Genomic DNA, 14,538 nt, shown 5'->3' with positions numbered 1-14,538 from the left:
CCCTTTCTACTCATCCTGATGTATGTTAACCTGCTTATGTCCAATTTTACCATTTGGGGCCCTCCAGCAACTCACCCTGGTGTATGTAAAAATTCTTTATGTTCAATATGGGCCCTCTTTTTACTCATCCTGATGTATGTACATTTTCTTTATGAGCACTGTAACCACTGGGGGTTACTCATCTTAGTCCCTGTGATTTCTGTGAATGTGTTATCAAAACATTTTTGCACCTGTAAGCCTTGCAGGTAATCTCTTCTGTTTCGACAGGTCATCTTCGATTATCGGATTGAAAAGATAAAGCTGAGAGTTAATATTCTTTCTTTTCCAGAAGTGGTTGCGTATGTATTTCTCCAAACTTTGCATATAACAACTAAAAACAAGTTTCCCCCCAAATTTACAAATCCATTGTGGGATACAGTTAGTCATTGATAGTTGATTAAGCCACCACTAAATTTATTTTTTAGCTACTATTATTGTCTTCTCTCATTAATTACACTTGTAGATGAAAATTTTTTGCATCTCTTCAAAATTTTCTCCATTTAGATTTTCAAAATGCCTAAGTGCGTTGTTAGTGGTTGTCCTCACAGAACTGGAATGAAGAAAAATCCAAAAAGTATAATCTTGCACACATTTCCAAAACATGAACAACAGATCAAGACGTGGCTTTCCAAAACTGGAGAAGAATATGATGATTTAGAGGAATTAATAAAATACATTTCTGAAAGGCGCGCAAATTATCGTATGTGTTCAGAGCACTTTACAGAGGATTGTTATGATATTGTAGAGGGCAAAAGAAGATTAAAAGATCAATCCATACCAACAGTTTTCTCAGACAAATCTGAACAGGACTTGGAGGTTCACCCTCGAGTCTATAAAAAAAGACGACATTATCTAACTAGTAGTCTACCTACTACCTCAACTACAATACAGGAGACATCCCAACAAGCAGGTGCAACAACCAAGGATGTATCGACACAAACAGAAATTGTGACATTATTGAACATGGAAGTGCAGTTTCCGGAGGATGTAATTTTTGGACAACTTGAGTCAATTCAAAAAGAACATACCTACAGTAAGTCATCCTCTCATATACCAATCGAATCTACACCACTCAAAACAACAACACATGTTAATGTATCATCAAATAAATCACCATTATTGGATCTTGATGACAACAGTGCTGATATCACTTTATCGCCAATAGAACACACACAAGAGTTTACAGATGAAGATATAAATGATCTTTCTTATAACCCAGACAAATCTTATGCAACTGATGACTCATTTTATCAAAACCAAGAGGATATAATTTCTTCTCCTGCTTTATCAGAGGAAGCAGTCACAAAGGAAAGAAAATTTATATGTTATGAGTCCTGTCTGGATGCTCTTTTTCAAAGCATGGTATGTGGAAATGGAGGTAAATGTTTTTCTAAGATTGTCCATGTAGAAAAAAAAATAGAAGGGACACTTCTCCAGATAACTGCAAAATGCTACAAAGGACATACAATTGTATGGAACAGTCAGCCAAGGATTGGAAACATTGCAGCCGGAAACATCATGATGTCAGCCGCTTTACTTTTTAGCGGTTGCAATTATCAAAAAATTCATAATATGATGTCAATTTTTGGATTAGTGCATGTGTCAGAAAGCACACATTACAGATACCAAAGGAAATTTTTATTTCCTTCTATTCACAATGCATGGATTAAAGAAAAAGAAGAAGTAAAGCAGGCCATTGGACAGAAAGCACTGTGTATTTGTGGTGATGGGCAGTGTGACAGTCCAGGCTTTTCTGCTAAATATTGTGTGTATACATTCTTGGATGCCTTCACAGAAAAGATAATAGACTTTGAAGTTGTGCAAAGAAGCCAGTGTAGTTCCTCTTCAGCCATGGAAAACTTTGGATTTCAGGAGTGTCTAAACAGAATCATCAGTAATGGGTATCGTGTTAAAATCATAGCCACAGATCGCCATCCAACCATTCGGGCGACAATGAAAGACAAATATAATGGCATTCTCCATCAGTTTGATACATGGCACTATGCCAAGAATATAAAAAAAAAAATTGGTTGCAGCCAGCAAAAAGAAGAATTGCAAAAGTATTGGATTATGGATTGAAAGTATAATGCGACACTTTTGGTGGTCAGCTAAAACATGCAAGAACAATCCTGTACTGCTTCAAGAGAAATGGGAATCAGTAATGTTTCATGTAGCTAACATACATGAGTGGGATGAAGGCACAATTTACAAAACATGCCAACATGGTCCGATAGAGTCTGAAGAGGATGAAGATACTAAATGGCTTATAAAGTATACCCCAGCATACACTCATCTGGGCCATATCATCAAAGATCCCAAGATGGCCAAGGACTACAACCACCTTGCACACTTTTGCCATACAGGTGCACTTGAGTCATTCCATAGTCATGCCTTACAGTACCGTACCAAAAGGATACATTTTGAAATTGATGCAATGGAAGCACGCACTATATTGGCCATATTAATGCACAACAAAAACATTGGACGTGAACAGGCCATTGTTATGAGTGAGAAAAAAGGAAGTGATCCACTTGCAACAAAAAGAACTAAGCTGTGTTTTCCACGCTCTAGGAAAAAATGGATCATAAGAAAGGTGTATAAATCTATGTCTACTGTACATCTAGATGAACTTATGAGAACTGTTTTGGAAATAGTGCAAGGGAAAACATATTCCTACTGGCAATCCCGTAGAGATTCTCTGCCAAGAAACCTTGCAACAGTTGATCGTCCCAACAAACAAGAGGCTGTAAGTGCTCACCTTTCACGTTTCCGAAATGATTAAAAGAAATGGCATTATCGGACTTCAGATTACTGAACTTTTAGGATACTTCCTTTTATATTGATATTACATCATATTGATATTACATCACCCTTAGTCTTCAAACCATCCTCAGCTGGCTCTTTCTTCGCATTGGGCCTTCCCTCCATGGTCAATGCATTAAACATCCTCAGCTAGCTCTTTCTTCGCATTGGGCCTACCCTCGGTGGTCAATGCCATTTTCATTACATCCGCAGCTAGATCTTTCTTCGTATTGGGTTTTCCCTCCATGGCCAATGCATTAAACATCTTTAACTAGCTCTTTCTTCGCATTGGACCTACCCTCGGTGGTCAATGCCATTTTCATTACATCCTCAGCTAGATCTTTCTTCGTATTGGGCCTTCCCTCCATGGCCAATGCATTAAACATCCTCAGTTAGCTCTTTATTCGCATTGGGCCTACCCTTGTGGTCAATGCCATTTTCATTACATCCTTAGCTAGCTCTTTCTTTGCATTGGGCCTTCCCTCCATTGCCAATGTATTAAACCTCCTCAGCTAGCTCTTTCTTCGCATAGGGCCTACCATCAGTGGTCAATGCCATCTTCACATGATCAGCTAGCTGTTTCTTCGCATTTGGCCTTCCCTCCATGGCAAATGCATTAAACATCCTCAGCTAGCTGTTTCTTTGCATTGGGCATTCCCTCCATGGTCAATGCCATCTTCATTACATCCTTAGCTAGCTCTTTCTTCACATTTGGCCTTCCCTCTATGGTCAATGCATTATTCCTACATCCTCATCCTAGCTCTTTCTTTGCTTGGGGCCTTCCATCCATGGCCAATCCAATTTTTCAACATCCATAAGCTAGCTTTCTTCAAATGGGGCCTTCCCTCCACAAAGGGTCAGACTGGGCCGTCAAGACACCGGGACAAAACCTGGTGAGCTCTGGTACTTTTGGGCCCTGCTGGCCCAGACCTGATCCCTGCACTACCGCTCGACATACTTCCCTCCTTGACACGTAGGAAAAAGGTATGTGCACACACACGCTGGGGTGTGCCCCCCAGTCTGACGCTGCTTCCGCTGCTTCTTAAAAAATTCAATATAAACAATAGAGAAAGTGAAGTCCTAATATGGCTGACAACTGTAGACAATTGGAAAAATACTCAAGAATAATTAAAATACATTACCCAGAATAAAATACAACCATATGTGTTCAAAACATGATACAGAGGATGAATCTAAACACACTGGTTTCAAAGAAAGCAGACTTCACTACAAGACTCGGAGGAACACCCTCGAGTCTACAATAAAAATTCTTGGCTAATATTTTAACATAATTTTACTTCAGTTTTACTACAGTTTACATTTACTACAGTTAGAGTAAAAGTTACCTTGGTTATGTTAAAACTAATTTCTTCAGCTTCAAATTTATTCCTTTACCTTTTTTTTTTTAAACATTTTAAATGCAGTTGCCCTATATATTTACATATATTTTAAATTATTTTTATAATAAAGAGGTGTGTGTATGGAACGGCTATAAGGGGATGGTTGGAGGCCGTTTTTTTTAAAAATTTTTTAAATGTATTAAAACTGAAAGGGCAAGGGCACAAGTGGATTGTCAACCTGCATATAAGTTTACTGTAAAATGTTTAACAAAAACTATATATAATAGAACATAACTATCAAAGTAATTATATAAAGTATCTGTTATACTGAATTTTTAAACCAGAAAGGAAATAGACAGAAATTATGATAACTAAAACTTTATTTTATATTTGCATATATGTGAATCTGTTTTTCACATCTATTTTAGACTGAGGAACACCTCATATCTATAACTTCATTTTTCTTTAAATTCCAATATATATTTTCTGGTAACTACCAAGCCAAAGTGCAATGTCCAAAACTGACCAGACAAACACTAAGAAGAAATTTTCCAACAACAATTTGTTTTAAAGACATCACAAGCTTCATATAATATATTGGGAATCCTGTGATTACACCTTTAAATATATCTGCAGAATTCAAGAAGATGTGTGAAAGGGCAGACGATGGAGCCCAAGAACTATCCTGCGCACCTTTGCTTGTGACAGATGTACATGAAGGAGCAACTGTCAAAGCATTAAACAGTAGGGAAAGGTAGCAGGGAGTAAGGCAATTTAAATGGGTTAGATGGAGGTTTAATTCTCCTTTCACAAACACATACATTTGTATTTTTTGTAAAAAAAAAAATATTGGTTTGATAAAGGTGTTGTAGTGACAAATCTAATAAAGATAGATGGAATTATATATAATTTAAAGGAACAGTTCAGTGTAGAAATAAAAACTAAGTAAATAATTAGGCTGTGCGAAATAAAAAATGTATTTGATATAGTTAGATATCCAAAAATGTAATGTATAAAGGCTGGAGAAACTGGATGTCTAACAGAACAGAACTACTCCTTTTCAGCACTCTAACTCTGAGTAAAGCTGGCCATAGATTCAAAGATCTGATCGTACGAGGATTCGTATGATTTTTGGACCATGTGTGGAGCGTCCCGACATTTTTCGTCCAGCAGAGATTGGTCGTTTGGTCGATCGGACAAGTTGAAAGATTTCTGTTGGCTGCCGATAATATCTCTGCGTGTATTGCCGATCGTACGATTTTCAGGGAGGGAGACAGTCACTAGCTTTGGTCGGACTTAACTTTCAGTGGAAACCAAGATAGCTGAAAAGCAGGTTCTGGTTATTATGTTCTGGTTATTATTAACAGCCAGTCACTTCAGCCTTTATACTTTACATTTTTGGCTAACTAACTATATTGCAAATATTTTTTATTTTGTACAGTCTATTTACCCGTTTTTTATTTTTATACTGAACTATTCCTTTAAAATACAAATAGAAATTTACATCATTACCAAAACATTCATGTTATTTGTATAGATTATGTTTCATTATATCTCTGTTGCCATATCAACAGCAGCATAGTCATAGTATTTAAAACCCACATAAGTGCTTTCTGGGTCTGGGAATTTATCACGGATTGCTTTTACAACACAAGATGGTATCGGACGACGGTTCCGTTTTCCTAGGTAGCCGTGCACCCAAAGCGTAAAAAATCTGTATGCTGTTATGCGTAGGGACCTGTAAAAAATTAGAGAAAATATAAATATAAAGAGGAGAAAATGTTTGTTTTTTTAAAAAAAAAAAAAATATTTTTATACCTATTAGCCAGTCCAGTATTACTTTTGGCAACACTTTGAATAACACGAAAAGTAACAGTCATAATTGTTTCATCTAGACATGATGCCTTGAATGTGTGATGTTCACATATACAGTCGAGGCCCTCCATGTACTGGTCAATATTCCCATTTTCTTTGCAGCAAATAGATTCTTCCACAGTTGGCATATCTACGCATTTACCACATTCGCACCATGAATGGTTTCCCAAACGCGGATGTTCATTGGTTTGGCCCTGAGATGCCTCTTCGTTAGGTAGCCTTTGAGGATTATTTTGGAAACATGTGGAAGATTCCTCATCATGATATTTTAGATGTAGTTCCTCCAGTAGTGCTATAGTCTGTGACAACATAAAATATTGCATATATAATAAACATTTTTTAAAAAATGTACTCTTAGGTATTCTGTTACCTTTAACATCTTTCTTGTTGTTCCTATATACTGTACCTAAACTTCAACAAAATTTCAATTAATGTTCGAAAAGAGGAATAAGACAAGAACTAAGGTTAAAAGGGCACTTTTCGTCCCTATATTGTGAAGTGCGAGAGAGAGAGAGATTTTTTTTTTAAAAAAAAAAAAACAATGGTTTCCCCCAATTGGAGTGTGTGCTTTTGCACTTCACAATATAGGGATGATAAGTGCCCTTTCAACTGTAGTTCCTGTCTAATTCCTCAAAAAATCTTTGTTATCCCAAGAAATAACTATGGTGATGGGAAAAAATCATGAAAGATTGCTTACTTCATCATCCAGTACATCCTGGTTTTGAGTGGGTTCACCTATGCACGACTCTTCAGACAGATTGCTTGCAATGTCTGTACACTCTTCTGATGATTCATTACTTGTATTCTCTGGTGAAAAGGAACTTGCATCACTGCTGGACTCTGCCATTTTCACAATTCAAAAATATTCTGTAATATAAAAAAATATTAAATCAGATATTACAGATAGTACTACATAGTTATGTATGAATGATGTAAGTAACAACATTGTAAAATAAAAGTTGGATTTATTTTAATAAATTATTAGCTGATCCATTTTTTAAACTCTTCTAAAGTGAAACATTATGCAATGTAAACTATGGCTGGAGTCTCTCAATATATTATATTCATAATTAATAATTTTTAATTTCTGTAATTCTGGTCTAGGATCTTTTATCTGGAAACCCATTGTCCAAAAATCTGGTTTACATGGTGGCCACAGCACATAAGACTAATTTTTAATACAATAATAGAGTTCTCTACAAATAGTTTATATAGATGACCAGCTGCACCGGGAGCTCATTACTGGTGCTAGTTGCCTAGCACTGGCAGGGGCTATGTTTTATTACAAAATAAACATTTTAGTTTACCCCCCCCCCAAACTGAGTGCAGCTTTGTTAGACCACACCTCTGGTTGGGGGAAAATATTTCAGATGAAAGTGGAATTACAGAAAAGGAAATTACAGGCATGGGATCGGTTATCCAGAAATACATTTTACAGAAACCTATGAATTATGGAAGGTCTCACAGACTCCATTTTATCAAAATAATCCAAATTTTAAAAACAATTTCTTTTTTTTCTGTAAAAAAAAAAAGTAGGTTATACTTGGTCCAAACTAAGATATTGATTAATAAATCTTTATTAAAGACAAAGCTAGCCTATTGGGGTTATCTAATGGTAAAATGTTTTTTTAGTAAACTAAAAGTATGAAGATCCAAATTACGAAAATATCTATTATCTGTAAACCTCAGGTCCCAAGCATTCTGGATAACAGTCCCATAACTGTATCAGGAAACTCCCTAGGTCCTGATGATTCTGAATATGAGATGCCAAACCTGTACGAATTTTTAAAACACAAGATAAAGTTCTGACAATTCATTAACCATTGTTGGTGCGATTACATATTTACAAAGCATCCGCTAATAACACAGGTTATCCCATATAAAATCCATTGTTATGTATTTTAGGCTATGGGTACACTGGTTGAAGGCTCTGGCTGTGTATATTTGCGGTCAGACTGTTTATGTTTTCAGGCTGAAAGAAGCAGATCTGCTCAGTGCCCCTGCTCTATTGATTTGAATTCAATCAGCAAATATGTGCTAACACACAGCAAAGCCGAAACAAAGGTCAGCCCAGATATGCAAAAGGAGGCTTCTCTGGGCTGACCTTAGTTTCAGTTCTGCTGTGTGTTAGCAGATATTTGCTGATTGAATTCAAATCAATGGAGCAGGGGCACTGAGCAGATCTGCTTCTTTCAGCCTGAAAACATACACAGTCTGACAGCAGCTAGAGCCTTCAACCAGTGTGTCCATAGTCTTCCACTTACTCTACTACCATAAAATCAGAGGCATCACAGTGATCATACATCAATAATTCAAAACAGACACAGTCTTAGTAATTGTTTTATTACATCCAAATTTTTCATTTTCTACAACATATACAGTACATCTGTTAACAGTGTTTACAGAATTAACAAACATCACATAAATTAAAATACAGAACCACCCAACGGAATCACAAGTGACATATTCATCCTATGAGGGACAGAGCATCTTCTATGCCAGCACTAATAGAATTGAGGAACAAATCTAGGGCACTATCAGAGAGGTGAACCCCATCATGAATATAATACTTTGGCAATCTCTCTTCCAGCACCCGATGTCTTACTGCCAATCCTCCTAAACTATAGACAAACTTGGACAATACCCTATTAATTTTTATTCTACTTTTTTCTAACGATCGGTAGTCCCTACCATACTTCCATGTTAAACGTGGAACCATGTCAGACCAGACAATCACTAATTTTGGAAACATGATTTTAATTTTATTTATATCATGCTTCATGTTTTCAATTAGTTCTTTTAAAGGCACTAAGCCCATGTCATTTCCTCCTGCATGCAAGACAAGGACATCTGGATTTCTCCCAAGTGTAGCATTTTTATTGACTGTTGAGAAAACGCCTGACCACCTCATGCCAGGAACCCCAAACCACCGCAATGAGATATTTTTTGGGGAGAAACCCAGTTGCACTCCTTGTCTCTTTAGCGCAGCTCTTTTTCGGGCCCGGTGAATATATGAATGGCCAATTATCCACACACACAGTTTATTACCTTTGGGGAAAAAAAAGGAACAAACGGTTAAAGAGCAAATTTTATATATTTTATGTAACACCATTATAATTGTACCATTGATTAAAGATAATATGTTTTTATATTTGTGCTTATATGAAATTGCTATTAGTTATTGTATTGTCAGCACAAGCAACGAAGTGTGGGAATACAGTGAATAGCAAGTCATGCCATTTTATTTCTCCATTAGCCAGTAAGATTTAGTCCAGGGTGCCCAGGACGTTGATAGCGGTATACCAGTAGATCCCAGTCATGTTCCTGGTAGACCACGACCTGGGGCCCCGAAGTGAGTGAGAGAGGGTTGGCTGGGCTGAGAGCAGAGGGGAAGGAGAGGGGAAGGACACGGGAGGCACGGAAAGCGGGCTGAGCAGAGGGGGAGGCACGGAAAGCGGGCTGAGCAGAGGGGGAGGCACGGAGAGAGGGCTGAGCATAGGGGAAGGACACGGGAGGGAGGGCTGAGAGCTGAGAGCAGCAAGCACCCAGGGTGAGGGAGTGTGTTCAGACTTTTATAACCTGCCAAATTTTGTAAAATGAACATGGTAATTAGGGGGTGTGGACACAAAAATGGGCCTGGTCAATAATTCCTGCTTCGCGCTTTTGAAGTAGATCTCCTGATGGGGGCCAGGTGTCGAGAGTGGATCCCAGTGTAACAAAGTCTGAGCACCCCTGATTTAGTAAATTCATTAGACTATAAATTTGTAACAATGGTATCAAAATATATATATATATATATATATATATATATATATATATATATGTGTGTGTGTGTATGTGTTCATTTGTGCATTCTATAATGAACATATATATATATATATATATATATATATATATATATATATATATATATATATATATATATATATATATGTTCATTATAGAATGCACAAATGAACACATACACACACACATATATATATATATATATATATATATATATATATATATATATATATATATATATATATATATATATATATATATATATATATTTTGATACCATTGTCACACATGGCTTCATAAAGAGCCTATTTAGGCTCAAAACATCCCTATTTTATATGTGCACACATATGGTGATGTATATTTTTTACAATTTAATACAGACTTCTTGAGCATTATAAGCGAGTGCTGTCCATTACCACACTTTTATTTTTAGATAGATAGATAGATAGAGAGAGAGCTCTGTGAAAAATGATATATATCAGTTGGTGCACAGATACACATCTCACAAAATATTATACAGAGCTTATCTGCCATTCTACCTGTAACTTTTGATAAGGGGTTCAACAGAGATTTTTGATCACTTACCGTGAAGTTGCCTTATTGTAGATGAAGAGTTTTCTGTAAGTGTTTGTATAAGACTGTCCCCCATCCAATCAGCATACCGTACTCCAGGTTCTTTGGACAGGCTGGTGTTCTGATGCACAGAACCATCATTTATCCTTTGTGACAGGGATAGAGTGAACAGGACATTTTCAATAAGAATCATATTTTGGTAATTTTCCAAAAAAAATAAAATAAAATCCCAGGCACCCGTCCACATAAAGGCAATCTTATGCTGTATGCATTGTATCATTTGAAACTTATAAATACAACAAATATATGTTTAAAGGGGAAGGAAAGGCTTGATGTACTTGCCAAATGTTAGGCACCCCCAAGTGAATGTATTGAGTTACCTGAAACCCCAGGCTGGTGCTCCTATCAGCAGAAAACTGCACCAGCCCGAGTTTATAAGAGTGAGCACCACAGAGCAATCCTCTTCCGTCTTCCTCTTTCTTTGCTCGGCTGCACATGCATAGTTGAACGAAATAGGCAACTTTTTAGTTAAAGTTCGTCTTTTCTACTGCGCATGTGCAGCCGAGCAAAGAAAGAGGAAGACGGAAGAGGATTGCTCTGTGGTGCTCACTCTTATAAACTCGGGCTGGTGCAGTTTTCTGCTGATAGGAGCACCAGCCTGGGGTTTCAGGTAACTCAATACATTCACTTGGGGGTGCCTAACATTTGGCAACCCCAAGTACACAAAGCCTTTCCTTCTCCTTTAAAAAATGCCCCAGTAGGGACATATAGAGTCCTCCTGAAAATATAGAAATCCAGTATAGCCTTCACAACATCAATATCAACAAAAACAATACAAAGACAATAAATACTTACATGAAATGATTAGATTTATGCACTTGCTCAGACCTCAGGAGTGTCCGCCCAACATCTCTTTTTTTTCGCTGTTGTTCTGTGGTGTTATTTTTCTCTGTATTTCGAATTGAACTGTCACTTTCACACTTCCTTTTCTTCAACATTGTCCTCTCCTGTGGGCTACAACAATGTTGAATTCTTCTTTCTTTTGCTGCTTTACTTATACTCACTGCACATATGCATGTTGGTCACATTGATCCAACGTTAGACAAGATGTAAAGTCTGGAATGTTCAAGGAACTGGAGCAACCAAAAATTCTAAATCACTTACATACCATCTGTTATTTGCTATGTGCCATTTAGCCCTATTTCAACTTGAATGGCAGCCATACCACAGCTACACAGCAGCTTTTTTATACAAGTTTTTGCATAATGTGTTCATAATAAGTTTAGAAGGGCATTTACAAACGCATTGATACAATTGTGGTATTAGGGTCTTCGGAAGTAAATGATTACTCACCACAACAAGGAACTGGCCCAGGTGCACCGCCCTCAGCCCTCGGAGCGGACAAACCGAAAAACCAATTGAGAGCAGGCACTCAAAGTAGGCAAACTTCCACCAGGCCAGTAGTTCATTTACAAATGCATTGTAGTGTACAAAGTGCAATTTTTAAACAAACTGTGATGATCATTCTCACATATTCATATTATGAACCAGAATTCCATTAAAAATTATTGATAAATGAAGAGATGAACCCTTGGCCTGGTAGAGGGGCACATAGAAACATCCAACACTAAACACATAATAGGATCATATCATAATTTTTGTAGCAATGCTTTGCATATCTACCTCAGTATTTTCTGTTAAACCGTGGTTCCAAGAATAAAAAACTTCCAAGCCAAAGTGTGCTGGCGTATGCTGGTAGCTGTATCCCAACAAAACCTGGAGGAAATTAACAAAATCATGTGATTATTAGAAGAACTGCAGCTAGCAAAGTTGAAGTGCATAATTAAAGATCAATTTACAGTTATTACAATATTATGCCCCAGCCATACTATGTTATGTTACAACAGCCAGCTAATACAGAGTTTAGAAGAATGTACATACCCTTCGATGCAGCCAGTAATGATGAATAGGGGATTGGTTGATAAATACGACTTTTACTTTTGCACAAATGAACCAAATCATCTACACATGGTTTTCTACATGGCTTTGGAATTTTATTCCCTCCATAATTGTGATGCTTCTTTAGTCTACAACTTATTAGCACCATGTCAAATTGTAGAAATTTTCTAACTTACACATGAAGCAAATCTGTATGGCCCACACACAGGCAGCATAGGGCAGGCAGAATATGGCGCAAGCAGGCAATATATGACAAGAGATAATGAAACCCATCAGGACCTCGCCAGTAAATGATCATGACCTCTCCAGCATCAATAGTACTGTACTATGTCCAGTGACACAATAAAGGCATCACTCCTACTGGTGTGAACAGGTGAACAATGCAGAGTCTCAACCCAAGGTGTGATAAAAATGTGGGGCACTATAAAGTAATTCTGAAGTGTGAAAATGTGAACAAAGCAGGGTATTAGACTTTGGAGTAAAAGATGCAAGAAATTACAGGTGTTACAGTCTGAATCAGAGCTGTAAACAATGAGAACAATAAATCCTTTGCCAGCAAAGTTTTTTTTTTTTTAATAAAAGTGCCACAGATTGCTAAATATGCATTTCTTTGAAGTTTTAAATACTTTGCATAAGAACTATTTGAAGATCTGTGCTTATAAACACCACATGTAATAGCTAATGTAATTTGTGCAAATTACATTAGTCAGTGCCTTGAATAAAACGTTCTGTAAACAAGCCCTAACTATGATATTATATGAGGTTTTGGCACAACAACCACAGGCAAAGCTTAGATAATGATAGGAGAGTGAACAACATATACTGGGGTAACTGTAGCTCAGCAAGTCCATCACTGCACTGAGCCAGCACATTTACAATCCACAGCAGTAGCAGAGAAGCTCACATGTTTACAAACACTTTATCCATAGTGCCAATATTATCCGGTTATTACAGGTACCATGTAATACAGAACAGAAGCTGACAGTCCAGAAAAGATATAGAGTTCACTATAACAGTGGCTCCACTATAGTATAGTGACCCTCCTCAACCACCAATGAATATCTGTGTGCCTAAAACTCGGGTGCATGTTGAGTCTGGTAGGTATACAGATCTCTGAACACCATTTGCATTTACTGATGGCAGCCTGCAAAGTTTTCTGACCAGACAACCTTTTTACCTCTAGTTTGGCTGAGAAACTCCTATCCACAATGCTAAGGGCCCTGCCAGTCGATGTGCCACATCTAACAAATATATATATGCTTTAGTTTTAGGTGAAGCGCATTGTCTCAGTGCAGCACAGAACTACTGAAAAACAGCACTAACCCCCCAAAAAAAAGCAGCCATGTAAACTCATTCCACAGATTAAGAACATATTCAAAGTATAAGCAGCCTTTTTACCTTCTGTACCAAACTCCAGGATATGTGCAATGCAGCTACTGCCTTCACAGGGAACTCAGGCTCTCACAATCAGGCAGGCTCAGTGAAAAGCCGTTACTGCCTGCCTAATTTGCATAATGACATCACCAGCAGGGGGAGACAAAATATTGTAATCTCGTGATACTTCAGTCAAGTAGTTAGGTATTCTGGGTAAAATACACAGGGCCGGATTACAAAGTGCGCATGTGTGTGAGCTCATTAGCATTTTGGAGTCTGTGTATGGACTCCCTTAAAGAAAGAACCTTTTTAACAAAGTAAGTGATTTTTTTAAAACGGATGTTTTTTTAAAGAAACTGTATGTGTAGTTTGATTACATGTGTTTTGATTGTACTGGTCAGGTGGTTAAAGTGTGTTTGATTTTTGCTGTGATAGGTGCCCTTTAAAAGATCAGTTAACATCTTTCAAATGATCCTTACCAGTTTGCATGTGTAGCGAGATGCATATAGACACTGGATTATAGCAGAATATATGTGCAAATCCGCATACTCCAGGCAGCAAGCAAACCTCAGCATAAGATTCATCAGTTTTCTGCACAGATTAATGAAGAAACTGTTCATGCAACTGTCATTTAATGTGCTCCTAGAATACACCATATTCATTCTGTCTGCAAGTGAATCTAAAATCTCTGTGCATTCAAAGTTAACTTGCACTGCCATTGCTAAGCTAGTCTCTCGCTCCCCCTCCCACTGGTTGCCTAGGAAACCATCTCCCTGAGGCAGAAGATTGA

General features: G+C 37.4%; 1 protein-coding gene across 3 annotated transcripts; it reads right to left on the bottom strand.

The window, feature by feature from the left end:
• Window positions 1–4,549: 4,549 nt before the first annotated feature.
• On the bottom strand, window positions 4,550–13,921 carry LOC108719068 (P2X purinoceptor 7). 3 transcript variants are annotated; one of them, XM_018267680.2, is made up of 5 exons: window positions 13,773–13,918; window positions 12,099–12,191; window positions 6,754–6,923; window positions 6,000–6,355; window positions 4,550–5,919 (listed from the first exon to the last, which is right to left on the bottom strand). In XM_018267680.2, exons 3-5 carry the CDS (start codon window positions 6,901–6,903, stop codon window positions 5,730–5,732), a joined length of 696 nt encoding a protein of 231 aa, XP_018123169.1. In that variant the 5' UTR covers window positions 6,904–6,923; window positions 12,099–12,191; window positions 13,773–13,918; the 3' UTR covers window positions 4,550–5,729. The 3 variants fall into 3 exon arrangements, with proteins under 3 accessions (XP_018123169.1, XP_041422163.1, XP_041422164.1); XM_041566229.1 differs by lacking the exons at window positions 4,550–5,919; window positions 6,000–6,355; window positions 6,754–6,923 and adding exons at window positions 8,189–9,104; window positions 10,428–10,561; window positions 11,271–11,429 and having other exon boundaries at window positions 13,773–13,921; XM_041566230.1 differs by lacking the exons at window positions 4,550–5,919; window positions 6,000–6,355; window positions 6,754–6,923 and adding exons at window positions 8,189–9,104; window positions 10,428–10,561; window positions 11,271–11,422 and having other exon boundaries at window positions 13,773–13,921.
• Window positions 13,922–14,538: the final 617 nt, after the last annotated feature.

The sequence above is a fragment of the Xenopus laevis genome, chromosome 6L, assembly GCF_017654675.1.
Source record: "Xenopus laevis strain J_2021 chromosome 6L, Xenopus_laevis_v10.1, whole genome shotgun sequence".
Lineage (NCBI taxonomy): Eukaryota > Metazoa > Chordata > Amphibia > Anura > Pipidae > Xenopus > Xenopus laevis.
This window is presented reverse-complemented; position numbering and strand designations above follow the sequence as displayed.

What these genes read in the sequence shown, in the direction of transcription:
- LOC108719068 (XM_041566229.1), bottom strand. Translation starts at nt 11,413, where the DNA reads ATGTTGAAGAAAAGGAAGTGTGAAAGTGACAGTTCAATTCGAAATACA. An exon ending in CATAAATCTAATCATTTCAT is followed by an intron (nt 10,562 to 11,270) that starts GTAAGTATTTAT and finishes CCTGTCACAAAG; the next exon opens with GATAAATGATGGTTCTGTGC. An exon ending in TACAATAAGGCAACTTCACG is followed by an intron (nt 9,105 to 10,427) that starts GTAAGTGATCAA and finishes TTTTCCCCAAAG; the next exon opens with GTAATAAACTGTGTGTGTGG.